The 15,053-nt window shown below is 37.5% G+C and overlaps 2 protein-coding genes across 11 annotated transcripts; one reads left to right on the top strand and one right to left on the bottom strand.

Moving 5' to 3' along the window:
* Nucleotides 1-2,726: 2,726 nt before the first annotated feature.
* On the bottom strand, nt 2,727-8,102 carry MAKR6 (membrane-associated kinase regulator). Of its 9 annotated transcripts, XM_021423935.2 has the most exons (6): nt 7,751-8,102; nt 6,626-7,136; nt 6,083-6,137; nt 5,935-5,984; nt 3,143-3,348; nt 2,727-3,049 (listed from the first exon to the last, which is right to left on the bottom strand). In XM_021423935.2, exons 3-6 carry the CDS (start codon nt 6,089-6,091, stop codon nt 3,042-3,044), a joined length of 273 nt encoding a protein of 90 aa, XP_021279610.1. In that variant the 5' UTR covers nt 6,092-6,137; nt 6,626-7,136; nt 7,751-8,102; the 3' UTR covers nt 2,727-3,041. The 9 variants fall into 9 exon arrangements, with proteins under 9 accessions (XP_021279610.1, XP_021279627.1, XP_021279619.1 ...); XM_021423952.2 differs by lacking the exon at nt 6,626-7,136 and having other exon boundaries at nt 6,083-6,182; XM_021423944.2 differs by lacking the exon at nt 6,626-7,136 and having other exon boundaries at nt 7,751-8,101.
* Nucleotides 8,103-9,381: 1,279 nt separating this feature from the next.
* LOC110428109 (Protein kinase superfamily protein) lies at nt 9,382-13,324 on the top strand. Of its 2 annotated transcripts, none has more exons than XM_021443824.2 (5): nt 9,382-9,682; nt 9,962-11,331; nt 11,415-11,595; nt 11,814-12,267; nt 12,700-13,324. In XM_021443824.2, the coding sequence occupies exons 1-5, from the start codon at nt 9,432-9,434 to the stop codon at nt 13,036-13,038; spliced, it is 2,595 nt and encodes an 864-aa protein (XP_021299499.1). In that variant the 5' UTR covers nt 9,382-9,431; the 3' UTR covers nt 13,039-13,324. The 2 variants fall into 2 exon arrangements, with proteins under 2 accessions (XP_021299499.1, XP_021299504.1); XM_021443829.2 differs by having other exon boundaries at nt 9,544-9,682; nt 9,906-11,331; nt 12,700-13,323.
* Nucleotides 13,325-15,053: the final 1,729 nt, after the last annotated feature.

The following is a 15,053-nucleotide window of genomic DNA, read 5'->3' as shown; positions in this document are numbered from 1 at the left end:
AAGCAGCCGGCATCCGGCATCTAAAACTAAAATGAAAGTTATTCCATTCACACTTGATAGCAAACTCCTGCTATATCTACTATTGCAAGGCTCCAATAACTCTATGTCTTGCTGTCTAAACTTTTATGTCCTTAAACAAGGCCAAACAGCTAGTTGATAAAGACCCTGCCCTAATGCAATGAATATCCAATGCTGTACAACATCTGAATTGGGAGAAGTATACATGCATTATTCATTTTTCTGGAAGTTACAATGGCCCGAGGCTGAACAATCCCCGGCACATAGCATGTAACAGGGCCTTGGTCCCTTGGCTATTCGTTTATATTCTCGTACAGGTAATTAATTCCTGAGAAGACTTCTGCATCTTGGCAATGAAGTTACCACTTTACATTGGTCACGGTGGCACACACTCGATTTTATGCTTGTTGATGCGTTTTCCTAAGATAATAAATTCCATGAAACGGGGATTGATAGCAGCAAAGATCGTTAACGTCGTTGTCGCACAAAATTTAATAACATATGTAATGTTTATTTGTCGATTTTTCTCCTGTTGCATCATTACGTCGGGACTTTAGCTGCAGCTAGTAGTATAACCCTTTCATGGAGTGAATTACGGACATTGCCTCCAGATCCAGAAAAGGAACACTTCCATCAGAAGTAAATTTTTGTCCCGTGATCTTTTCAGATGATCTTTGAGTCCTTTAACAATTTTATATTGAGAACATTATTGCAAAAGCCTATATCCTCATCTTGGAGATGCATCATCTACGTCATATTTGGAGACAAACACTGTTCTGACAAGGTTAATGTCTTGTTAGCAGCTACGGTGACTGAAAATCAGTGGCGGCGACCAGTAGCATGTATGAGTTTTCGGTCCCCACAACCTAGGCTGATGTAGCAAGTAGCAAGGAGAAAAACAAGGTCATAAAGCTAGTCTTGGTTATGCTTCTTTTGTTGAGAAGCAGATAATCCAACGTGGAAGACAAAATTGAGTAGATAGATCCAGAAAATCAACGTTATCAAACCTTGGCATTTCTCCTAGCACAATTTGTCCATGTCTCCCTATCCTGCTGGTTGGCATGTGCAGACCTTCTCATTTCATGCCCTTTTTTCCTCCGCCACTTCATTGGCTGAAAACAGTCCACCTAAACTTTTGAGTTGTGTTACATGCGGATGGCAGGACAACTAGAGTGGAATGGGCATGTTTATAGGGCAAGATCCATCTCATATTGGACCCCATTGCCTAGGGGACCAGAAGTTTCTTGATTCCTTTTTCTAACTATATTGAATAAAATGACCCCAGGAATTTGCTTTAATTCAAAAACTTTCTTTGTCAATTTCTCCCAGTCAGCACTTTTCAGATTAACACATTAACCTATAATTTGAAGAAACCCCAAGCTTTTTGTGATTCCATAACCTCATTATCAATAGGTTGACCCCAAAACCTTGTACAATTTTGAAATTAAGGAATGCTGTAAAGCTTGAAAGAGATTTCTTGTATGCAGAATGATGAGGCTGCAATTCTTGCCTTCCTTTTGGGGTGAGTAGAAATATAGAATTCTCCGCTTCATGATGATTTCCAACATAAATTTAATTATCAATTCAAGCATCTAGATAACTAACTTGGTCTATCAAGGCTGTGCCACCTAACAATCTTATGATACATGAAAATTGTATGCTAGAATACTGCCGCAAGTATATGGGCACAGAAATAGCCTCGACATGATTGCGTTTGAAATCAAGTTGAAGCTCGGTGCAACGGATGGTCCAGGAGAGGGGTCTACAATACAGCAAATTACTATGGACGAGTCCAAAATCCATGCAACATGTTTCTAAAGTAACATCAGGGAATCAAAAGTTTACCTCAGAACGAAGCATGTTTTAACTTGCTTTTGAGTTATTTACTTCAATAACACGTTTTTTTTCTCATTTTCAAGCTGCACCAGACATAACACAGAAGAAGACTGATATTCTTTTGATAATACCAAAGCCCTGGAGGTTCAACTGGCAATAAAAGGGTCTGATCCTGTTTAAATCAAAGTGACAAGGAAGACTGTAGACTGAGACTTAAAGGAGAAAGTGGCTACTCTGTTTGATAAGTTATGTGTCATCCACATAAAGTTTTGGATAATGGAAGAGTGATTTTCTTCACATATATGCAATCTTTCTTTCTCATTATGTACGTGGGTTGGGAGATAGCAGGCTTGTAAGGCAAATTTGTTCCTTTCACGTAATCAAAAACTGTCTCTCATTTGGTGGGGAATTAAACAAACTATAGAAATCAACAATTATGAACATGGCAATCAACCAGCTGTCATGATTATGGCATCTTATATAATTCCCGAGTTCCTTCTAATTGATTTTTCTTTTGATGGAAAAGTTCTCTTCTCATTGATTGTGATCGAAACTTAGAAAGCATGTGAAAGAGAATTTTAGCTTAGATGTTTAAAAGATATGCTGGCTTTTGGCATGTGAAGACAGTGATATATTTAAAGGAGGGAGAATAAAAACGCCTGTGTAATAATGATGACATTAGAGTGAGCTTGTTTGTTTGTTTTTTTTTTAATTATTATTAAATACAGTTCCTCAGCATAAGAAATAAAAAGTAACCTGATTGCAGGCAGCTAAATCAAAGCATGGTTCTATTATTATACTTGCAAAAACATGCTTGTTTCATTATTCACACAAATTTATTAATTTTTTCTCCAACTAAAGGGATATTGTGCCCTCAATGAAATAATCCTTATTTTCATTAAATCAGAACTTTACAGAATAAAGGAGAGGATTCCTTTAAGTTGTTAGTCCTACTCTTTCGAAGAAAAAGACAAAAACAAAATTTCGAAATAGGGCAAAGGTCTTTTCCCCCCCATCAGGCCAGAATTCCATGGCCAACCAACCATTTACATAGCTTTACCTTCCTTACAGGACAAATGTACATTGTCACCCCAAAAAGAAGAGAGAAGAAAGAGGACAAATAACAAGTGGCAGATAACCTCCCATTTCCTCTCTCCCATGTGCATTTGAAACGGATCTGCCTCCATTCATTTTCCTGAGAACGAAATAGGAAAGAATATCAGAATCAGAATTTTGATTCCAAATGCTCAAATGGAACAATAGTTAAGCAAAAGAAGATTTAACATACCGATTGATCTTTTGCAATGCAAAACTGCCTCATAAATTGAGCTTTCAGAATCGCAAGACTTTCTCCACTCATCAGCAGAGTAGGCAACACTTACTCGAGGAGATGTTTCTGCCGAATATACCCACTTCTTCATTACCTGAACTCTTGCATCAACACTTTCAGCTCTACCACTTGACTTGCGTCCTCGTATTCTTCTGTATAATGGCCTGAGAAAATCCAAATATTTCAAAAATATTCGTTTGGACAATCTTCGACACCTTCTCAAAGAAGGACGGCTTGTTTTACAAGCTGGAACCACAAGGTTTGGTGCATGTGAAGAGGTAGGCAGGGTTGAAGTTGAATTAGAGACTTCATATGCCTCCATCTTCAAAGGGTTAACAAAGAAAGGCATGACATAACCATTGGAAAAGAGCTCATCTGCATGAACAAGGGTGAGAGGAGTTTGTGAGATGGGAAAGTCAAACTTAAAATCTTGAGAATTTCTGAAGAATCTCCTGGAGGGTGGCATTCTCGGGTCCATCTCAATGAAGGAAGCTTCATCACATGCATCAAATGAGGCCCTCAGGGAGCTGTCAAGACTTTCTAAAGAAGGCTTTAGGTTTACTAACCAACTGTATGAAAAGCTTTCAATGGAGAGGGGCTGGGAAGTTTCCATGGCTTCCACTCTATTAAGGGATGCAGGAAAACAGAGGAGAAGGGATTGAATTTGTACTGTAAGGGAAAGGGACTACAATGTGGGCAATAGCAAAGGCCCGCCTCTTCTGTAACATATCTCAAATATATTTATATACCTTAATATCCTCCCCCTACCAGTTTTATATATATGTGAATTTTAATAATTGAAAAGGGAAAAGGAGAAAAGAAACAGAAATGTGAGCCCCCACTAGCACTCATAGTGTACTGTTGCATCAACCCTTTACCCCACACTTCCTTTTAACTTTGCAAAATAGATGACCTCTCATTGCAAATTTGTTTAATCTACAATCAGAAGAAAGTAAATATACAAAGAAATTAGGTTCCTGTATATACTTCATCTTCATCTCAAGCAGCACTTCCAGAAACTAAAGCAAGCACAGAATAATCTACTCTTTCTATCATTTCTCATATATTTATCTATTCTATAAAAAGTGAAACAACAACAATGAAAAGGCAATTGGGGTTTAGGAGGAGCAGGTTCATGCACAAGCATAATTTATCCAAGATGCTACTTAAACCACAATAAAAGAATAACTACTGTCTTCTTACTTTACAAAGTTCCTCCTTCTACAAACCTAGATGACTTATTCCTATGTTCTAGTCAGAATTGTTGATTTCACTTTCCTCAAAGTTCCTCCTTAAACAAACCTAAACGACCTATTCCTATGTTCAAGTCAGAATTGTTGATTTCACTTTGCTCCTAGTTTCATCATCCACTCGTCACATTCTAATGTCTTAGCATTAATTTGGTGGGATGGTACCACCAATTTGAAAAGGTGAGTTCACCATTCTGATGCTTACATCCTACCTGCTAAGACTTAAGGCTCAACTTAAAAGGATAAAATGCTTTTTTTATACCACAATAAATGCCAGTGGTACATTAAATAATGAAACTATGAATGTGACAAAATGTGCGTACGAAGCTGCTGTGCATTTTTCTTAATTTAATATGTTATGTAAACAGTTTATCTTCATACCCATACCCCAATGTCTCAAAAGAGTTATCAAAATCAACATTAAAAACAAAAATTACAGGGAAGTATATAAAGAAACTATAAAGAGTACACCTTCCCACTCCGACTAAAATTGCATAACCATGGCAAACAAACTTCTGCTAATTTCTTAAACTCCTATCAAGTGTACATTATCAAATTGTAATACTTCCAAAACCTGCAGATAAGTTTATATTCACAGCATTGAATATACCTTATGCTACAAGGAGAATTGAAAGAGAAGCAAAAGCATGTCGGTTAAGAAAAGTGGGTCAAAACACAAAAACAATGCTCAGCCAGAATTACAAAATTTTGACACAGACAATAACATGAAGTCCTCCAATTCATTACTAACAATTATAAAAGAAGACAATGAACAAAAATAATAGTGCTGGGTATAGAAAATAAAATAAAATAAAATGATGCTCATTGTCACACGTTTCTGCAGTTTGGTCCTTGAATCAGTTAAGGAGATACATTAGAAATCTCAACAAGAAGAAAAAGGGAAAACCAAATATCACCAAGTTCTATTGGTAAGGGAATTTCAGGCTTTTGCATCCACTAATTCTCTTAGTGGTGGTGAGTTTGATCTCCTCAATACTTGAAAGCTTGAGAAAGTGATGTCCTTTCATTAAAACTAGAAGTAATTATAATTTACCGACAATCTACAAAAACAAAAATAGCAGACAAGGGTCCCTACAGTTGTCGGAGAATGAAATAGACATTGACCTAGGTTTCTGGGCCAAAAGCCAAAAATAGAAAGTGACTTGAAACCAACTGGTCCCTACATTGTAGCCTCCTTCAAGACAACAAGCAATAGATAGAGAATCTAAGCATTCATAAAGCAGTTAAGTTCTGAAAAGAATGTTTTTGATTGCACAAAATATCACTATGGATTGAGGAAAAACCATCCATTCAGTTCATCTAACATCTTAACATATAAAAATTTAAATATATATAATATCCATTATTGGTATGATAACCTTTATAACTGAGCAGTACGTATAAAAAGTAGTAAATAAACACCATAAAACAACTTTGTATGCATAGCTAGCAAATGGAAGGGAAACTTCAACTATTAGAAGATTCACAAAGTGCTTGGACCTGCTTCTTGAATTATGCACCTTTAACTCTGAATTGGCAGGCATGAAGACCTGGCAAATTTAGATGCAGAAAAAAAAAGTGAATCTAACTATTTTTTCTATAACAGCCCCGAAGAAAGGAACTTTAACAAAGTTCCAAGTGGACTTACTCTTGGCATATTATCTGTCAACAGCTTCAGTGGATCATAGCAGCTCAAAAGGATGCTGCAGTCAATTCAAATAACAGCTAAAACAGGAATTTACCTTCAACTAAACCCAAAATTCTATCAAAACTTTAAAGGAACATCCTTTTTATTTTGACGTGGTATTATGTTTTAGATGACAGAAGAAAATCAGAAATGTTTATATCAGCAAGAATGTTTAGTATAAAATAATACTAAGCTATTGCACCCCTTGAAGCCGAGCCACACAGGAAATATCTATCATAATATATGCAGGTGACATACTAAAAAAAACACAATTATTGAAGACAGTTGGAAAGACAACGGCAACCAATACCTAATTAAGAAGAATAAAGTACAGAACAAAATTTATTACTAGTATTTCATATAATATTTATGAACCCCAAAGCATCAATGCCAACAGGTTCCTTGATTGTGAAAAAAACATCAACCATCAACACACCAAGGAATTGCAAGTGGTAGCATCCTCTACATTTTAAAATGGACCAAGGAAAAAGCTAATAAACTAACCAAAATTAAACACCATCCAGGCATGCACTTGGGCCAAAAGAGGGAGAGTAATAACCCTTGAGAAAACAATCTCCACCAAGATTGAGGCACAAATTGAAACAACCACAGCATAAAGGGCAATTGCAACTAGGTGTCTTGCCACAATGGATTGCTCTAAACTTGAGATAGTGACTGTAGCAAAAGGAAGACTAGGGTCTAGGCAACAAGCTAAGGTTGACCTGTAAGAGCAGTATACCAGTGGAAACATGAGCAGCCCAAACTGATGTCAAATTCCTACTTTCCGCAAAAACTAAACCTGTACCCGTCAGATGGCAGGGGATGAAAGTTTGAAAGACAAAAGTGGAGGATAGCCATCCCAGAGAGACCTTCATCTGCATCTGTCGTGAAGCTATAAAATTAAAAGGCATGTCCTCTATCTCAAGAACTCCTTTCTAACCCCACCACTGTACGAGCTAGGAATAAAGTGTCCAAAATCCTACCAGCCAGAATGAAGTGATCCAGAGGACATAACCTACAAGACCAAAAAATCTTACTTCAACACATTTCTTTTCATTTTCCTGGTTGATTCCCTCTTCACATGTACTCCAACTCCCTCTTCCGCACTCTCTTCACACATTCCAAAATCTAAGACTAAGAGTATAATGAATTTACAACATATTTTTTAGAGGCGGCGACTGTTAAAAGTTATTTCCTAAAAATTTACGTTCAATCTTATAATTTGATTTCCAGCTAAAATTTTATTAAAAAATTAGAGGCATAATTAAATGTACATCTTATGCAAGTTTATCATACATCATGAAGCACGAAATTTTCGATGATAATCTTTAGTTTTTCAGCAGCTGATCATATTACACTCTACAAACACTATTTGCTCTCAATAAACAATCAATGCCATTGACAGTACATCTCAGCAACCTCAAGATCTCATTAAATCCACTAATCCTCTACGTTAGCTATATATTAAACTTTACGAATTTACCATAAAATGTTGGCTTGAAATTCAGATTCTCATTAGAAACTCTAAAAATTTGAAATTTAAGTTCATAATCGATACGGTTAGCTTCCTCCAGTTTTATCAGGAACCCCAAAAAATTACTGCATGTATGAAGGAGACTGAGAACTTACTTAGAGACTCGAAGGGTTCATCGGCGACACGTAAGCAGTGGTTGAGTATAACGGGGCTCTTGAGAATTCAAAACCCTAACCCTAGAATTTGGAGGGAAAAGAAGAATGGGGAATCCAGAGAGAGCGTAGGAGCCAGCGGTTGAGATCGAGGCAACAGCGGATTGAATAGAATCGGCGGATCGAAATTGTTTACATTATGCATTAGATGTAGAATGCCCGGGCTCTCAATAAACAAGGATATTATTACGACGTCGTTTTTGGAGATAGAGAGAGAGATGCTAAGCTGTGACTGGCCACTTGCCAGGTGGTTCCCCGGGCGAGCTCAAAGATTAATGGAAGAAGGAAGAAGATTAAAGTGACGACGCATCCCCACGTACGAAACGGTGCGCTTTGTTTCGATGTCCAAACTCCGATGTGCAATTCTCGTATGGACGACCTACCAACACTGCCTCAATAAAATTTCATTTCTTATTTTAATTTTTAGTAAATATCATCTTACTAAGCTAAAATTTTCAAATTATGACTCACTAATCAATAACTTATCTATAAATTAACACCTAAATGTAAATATGTATTCAAAGTTATTTATAAGGTAAATTAGTAAATATTCTGAAAATATGCATAGAGAGTATAATTCCACCTTAATATTTTAAAAATATTCCTTTTTTTCTACATTTTCCCATTTTCCAATATCTGCTCCTCTTATTACTCTCACTTATGGTAGAGTTGGAGTAGCATAATATGGTGGGAAAAGTTAAGAATTCAACCAAATAATAACATACTCGTTACATTAAAAAAGCCAAATAACAATATGAAATTATTGTTGACAAGCTTTCGTTGTTAAATATTAAAATTTGGGAAGGAAAATATAGGTGAGGATTGAGGGATAATGTCAACTGAGTGATGTCAATGCATAAGAAATTTGTGAAGGAGCCTCAAAATGTATACATATAACAATAATTTCAGATAATTCAAGATCCTTCAAACACAAGCCACAATCAAAGATTATTTGCGTCTATTTTCAACAGATGGTTACTTTTGCTGGTCCATATGATATGACAATGCACCATTTGCAGCAAATGGATGTTGGAAAATGCTCATTTTTCAATTTTGATCGGGACTGCCAATTTTTGAAGGCTTTGAAACTGGGATCAGAAATTAAACACACCGACGACTTATTGTGTAACAAATTTTCAGCCGATTCATAATCTTTAGACGCAATTTTCCATCGATCCAACCAGCAAAAAGTCAAAGAATAGATTTTAAGATGCAATCATTCATCTCCATGAAAGCAAAGTACTGATATGTACAGATCCAGATAATGCAACTGTGTGGAAATTAGAGGAACTCTTCATGTATGTATTAGCTTTCAGTTGCGTGTCAATGGGCTTCGGCCTCTCGTTTGGTCACAGCCTCATCGAAAGGCCACGAATGTTTTAACACGTAACAATGTCCAATTTTATCACTAGACGCCGTGGCCGACCAATTTTGGTGTACAAGTTTTTCAAAGTTTTAGCTCACCCACCTCTGTACACGTGTTATGATCTTCAACGTTTCTGCCCCCACAATAGGCTCTTTTCTTCTTCTGTTACTCATGCACCACTAGTTTAAAAGATGGTCATTCCATTTTGAGCAAGGTCTTGATTCTTGAACGATATTTCACTTGCCACTGGAGCTCCCCATGGCTAATTCTTGTTTGTGTAGCACTTGGGTCTTTTTTTTCTCGGTTATGGTTTGGTTCTCGGGCTGCATTGCTGGCCAAATTGGTTTGGGTTCAAGTCTGTTGGCTAGTGATCAAGGACGACCCTGGGTTTCGGATAATGGAACCTTTGCTTTTGGTTTCACTCCATCAGACACTCGTGATCGCTTTCTGCTTGGAATCTGGTTTGCTGAGCTTCCTGGAGATAGAACCGTAGTTTGGTCAGCTAACAGGTAAGTTCTGCTTTAGTTACAATAATAAATCTTTGATTATGCAAATCGCATTGTTTGCTATGTTCTAGTTCTTTCGCTTTCAAATTAATAGCGTAGTTTTGAATTTGAACTATTACAATATGCTTGGAAGTTTTGGCGTAAGTTGCTGGATGGTCGCTGGTTTTACTTTAAAAAAGATCACAAACCATTTCTCCATCTGTAGTCTTTACCAAAGCTCTCGCAGGTTATATTATGACGACTTTAAGCCAAAACTTTTTCTCTCAATGATGCCCTGAATAGAAATTCTCCTGTCACCAAAGATGCAATCCTGGAGCTGGACACAACTGGAAATCTCGTGCTCATGGATGGGGACGCCACTGTTTGGACGTCAAACACATCAGGAACCCATGTTGAATTTGCAGTCATGTCCGAATCAGGCAATTTCATCCTATATACCAACAACAACCGCCCTGCATGGCAAAGCTTTGAACACCCATCCGATACACTTCTTCCAAACCAGCCCTTGACAGTTTCACTAGAACTAACATCATCAAAGTCACCTTCACATGGTGGCTATTTTGCTCTCAAAATGCTTCAACAGCCTACTTCACTAACCCTTGCCTTAACATACAACTTGCCTGATTCATATGATGCTTCCCCTGAGGCTTATACTAACTACTCCTATTGGGCGGCACCTGATATTTCCAATGTCACTGGGGATGTTGTTGCAGTACTAGATGAAGCAGGAAGCTTCGGAATTGTCTATGGCGAGTCATCAAACGGAGCAGTTTATGTGTATCAGAATGATGGAGATTATAACGGATTAGCTTCCGCAACAAATCAATCAAATGTACGATTGTCAGTCCTTCGGAGATTGATAATTGAGACTAATGGCAATTTACGTATGTATAGATGGGATAATAATGTGAATGGGTCACGCCAATGGGTGCCTGAATGGGCTGCAGTGTCAAACCCTTGTGATGTTGCTGGAATATGTGGTAATGGAATATGTAATTTGGACAGAAGCAAAACAAATGCTTCTTGTACATGCTTACCTGGTACTTATAAGGTAGGCAGTGCCGCTGAAAGCTATTGCTCGCAGAATTCATCTTTGACCGGCAACTGTGATTCTAGGAATAAAAATCACACCTCTCAGTTTAAGATGGCAACAGTACAACAAACCAATTACTATTTCTCTTATTCTTCTGTGATAGCAAATTACAGTGACATTGCGACGGTCTCAAAGTGTGGAGATGCCTGTTTATCAGATTGTGATTGTGTTGCTTCTGTTTATGGGTTAGATGATGAGAAGCCTTACTGCTGGATTCTGAAGAGCCTGGACTACGGGGGGTTTGAGGATCCTGGTTCCACCTTGTTTGTGAAGGTCAGGTCTGATCTCTCATTGGAACCAGGTGATCACACAAGAGGGTCCGGTGATTCTTCAGAAGGTTCTGGCAATGGCCGTGCGAAGATTTTGGTACTTCCTATTGTACTAAGCATGAGTTTCCTTATTGGGTTACTTTGCCTATTATTATATTACAATGTTCATAGAAGAAAATATTTAAAGAAAGCAATTGAAAGCTCTTTGATTTTGGAAGGAGCTCCCCTGAATTTCAGCTATCGTGATTTGCAACTTCGTACCTGCAATTTTTCTCAGCTGCTCGGAACAGGTAAAACAGAGTACAAAAAATGCAGAGTTGCATTCATTAGATTATTTTAGTTACACATTTGCAACTTGTGTGCTCTTTCGCAGGAGGATTTGGAAGTGTATACAAGGGAATCCTTACTGATGGAACATTGGTGGCCGTGAAGAAACTTGACCGTGTTTTGCCTCACGGAGAGAAGGAGTTTATAACTGAAGTAAATACAATTGGCTCAATGCATCACATGAACTTAGTTCGCCTATGCGGGTACTGCTCTGAGGGTTCACAGCGGTAAGGAATTATTTTCGTTCTGTTCAATTTCTTACTCCGATAACTTCTTCAAATGTAATTTGGCATAACTGCTGCCGCTTAAGAATTATTGTTTTGATACAACTTACGGCTAGGGACCAACATCTCATAATTGAGATGTAAATGAGCAGAATATTCCATAAAATAAAAAACAAAGAGCAGAATATTCACTTTTAATGTCCATCTGTTTTTGTTGGCAGTCTTCTGGTTTACGAGTTTATGAAAAATGGATCCCTGGACAAGTGGATCTTTCCCTCCTATCAGAGCCGGGACAGGTTGCTGGATTGGCCAACTCGCTTCAATATTGCTGTGGCTACCGCACAAGGAATTGCATACTTTCATGAGCAATGTAGAAATCGAATAATACACTGTGACATCAAACCAGAAAACATCTTGTTAGATGAGAACTTCTGCCCCAAATTATCAGATTTTGGCCTAGCTAAGTTGATGGGAAGAGAGCACTCGCACGTTGTAACTATGGTCAGAGGAACTAGAGGGTATTTGGCACCTGAATGGGTTAGCAATCGTCCAATAACTGTCAAGGCTGATGTTTACAGTTATGGAATGCTCCTTTTGGAGATTCTTGGTGGCCGAAGAAACCTTGACATGTCTTTTGATGCTGAGGACTTTTTTTACCCTGGATGGGCGTATAAGGTATTCAAGAATTCTTTTTCAATTAAATAATTTTGGCCGGCATGGCATATTGGGTTTTCTCCATTAGGGATTTTGAGGGAAAAACGAAAACGGGTCAATTGAAAAGCCCTTTCAAGAGGCTGGACCTGCTCCAAGAATTCATAAGTAATAGAAACTAGCATCTCAAAAATAAATAAATAAATAACTAAATAGGAACAAACAAATTTACAGAATAGCCTCTCCCAGGGTGACTTGATCAATTAGCTCTATACTTTTAGCAGCCTGTTGCTGTCCACGATCTTATCTTGTTTGGCTCTGGACTAGCTTAACATTAAGAGTTATCCTCCATACTCATACAATGTTCAATCAATCAAAAAACCAATCAGTTATAAATCATCTTGTACTTACTAATCATATTGTACTTACTAATCATATTGGCAATGATTTCTGCAGGAGCTCACAAATGGCGCACCTATTAACGTTGCAGATAGGCGACTAAGAGGGGCAGTAGATAAAGAAGAGCTCACGAGAGCATTGAAAGTTGCCTTTTGGTGCATTCAAGATGAGGTCTTCATGAGGCCTTCAATGGGAGAAGTGGTGAAAATGCTAGAAGGATCTATGGATATTAACGAACCACCAATACCTCAAACAGTTTTGGAATTGGTTGAGGAAGGCTTGGAAGAGGTATACAAAGCAATGAAAAGAGATTTCAATCAGTCCAGCTCCTTCACCATCACCACCCGTCCGTCATCTCAGGCTACCTGCAGTTATTCCACAATGTCACCAAGATGATCTTTGTAAAACCATAACAAAATTTTGTGCGGATCATGTGATCACAACCTTTGGATGCTTCAGGCAGCTGTCAAAAGGTTGGTCAATATAGTAATTGTCTTAGCTGTCACCACCCAATTCATTGCTGCTTACACAGCAAGGAAAAAAAAAACAGAGAAAGAAATTCGTTGTTTCCATTATTCTTTTTCACAATTATTTTTGTTATTTAAAATTGAGGATCCTATAAAGCCTGCACAGTTCTACAATGCATAGACACTATGTTTAGAGGAATTGCGACCTTTTGATGAACTTGTTAATGGGGAAATTCAAAATAGTTGCTTCAGCCAAAGCATGACACCTCAATATGTACCTAAAGCAGGACTGTGGTTCTACAGAAATCATTTCTTTCGCTGCCTTCAAATGACTTTATTGACAAGAACTATAAACTATAAGCATCTGGATATCGAAATTTTTGGATTATTGAACCCTTCATTTTATCGTTGAATCTCCTCGTTTTACTGCTAAAACGGGATGATGGAATTTGAATTATAATAATTATAAATTTTATTTTTTTATAATTAAAAAAATTAAATTTTATTTTTTAAAAAAATAAAAAATTATAAATTAATTAATAAATCAAATATTTAGATGTAAAATATTTTATTATTATTTTCTCTCTAACAATCACATTTCCCTTATTGTATGCAATTCCGACTGGCTTATGAAAGTTGTCAAGGAAAATCAAAAGGGTTGCTAATAGTATTTCCAATCGTCACTTTCTGTTAGTCTTCGCCTCTTTGCCTGGAACTTTTTGGGTGGTTTCATGGATTAGAAATCCTCTGTCCCATAATGTCCCGGAAAGAACTCGTGGAAAACATAACTAAAGAAGCATCGACCTTTATAGTCTAACAGTATACGTTGAACAGATGTCAATAAAACTCACGCGGCTTCCTCCTTAAACGACAAAAAGCATGACGAAATAATACTGACGACAATTAAAAGATTTCATAAATTCTGGTCATGCCTGCAAAGTCAAAAGGAGTGGCTTGCGTAATCTGGACGAATGCTGCATTACGTAGCATTTTTATTTTGTTGATGGACTACAACTAACGCCAAGGGTCACTGGTTCCTCACAACAATGTTCCAGGAATTGCACCTGAAAGAACAAGGAAATTGAAAAAACGCGCAAAACCACAGTTCACACGATCCATCCAAGTTTCTTTTTTAGTTGGTTTTGGCACTTCTGCAGTCTATATAAGTTGCAGTGCATTACTATGATTAGCGTGTACTGCTATTCATTATGGCCAAGCTTGAGGAGCTTAACAGAAACTTCGAGGAATTAGGCCTTACAGCTGAAAAACAACAGAAAGGAATGCAGTTGTATGAGCAGAAAGCAAAGCTTCTAACCATTGCCTTCCTCATTTTCCAAGGCATAGTTTTGATCCCAATCACCATTCAAGCTTCATCCAGCCAATGCCAGAATTGGTGGGTACCCTTCACTCTCTCCCTGTTATCATCTTTAATCTACATTTTGGCTTTCTTGAATACCATGGCAAACTTTTTCCGGGCTCAGTATCAGCTAGACTTGAATTTCATAGAGCAGGGAACTGTGAAAAAGCAAATACATGGAGCTGAAAGCCATAAACACAGATTGGAGAACAGTGCTGCGAGCCCCGAGCAGAGGCCTGCCTGTAAAATATTGAAGCCTGATGAGGTTTAACTATTAAAGTCCAAAATTTTTATAACCATGGTAATAGCAGCTTTGAATTCTTTTGCAGTTATGATGTTATTCGCTTGTATTGTAACTTGGAACTCTTTTTTGGGCAACCAAAGCTTGAGTTTGGTTGAATCGATTGGACCACCGTTTACCTCAGTTAAGCCAGACTGTAAGGGGTCGCGTTGATTCCACCAGGCTACTTGATCTTGTAAAAATTATCCGGATTAAGTATCATCACAAATTAGAAATTTGATTATAATAAATATTATTAGTTATAAATATTTGAGCATTTTAACTCATTAATTAATGTATTATTTTT

The sequence above is a fragment of the Theobroma umbraticum genome, unplaced genomic scaffold, assembly GCF_002168275.2.
Source record: "Theobroma umbraticum cultivar Fairchild unplaced genomic scaffold, ASM216827v3 scaffold_30.0, whole genome shotgun sequence".
Classification (NCBI taxonomy): Eukaryota; Viridiplantae; Streptophyta; class Magnoliopsida; order Malvales; family Malvaceae; genus Theobroma; species Theobroma umbraticum.
Note: the sequence above shows the minus strand (reverse complement) of the source record. Positions and strands in the feature narration are given on the sequence as shown.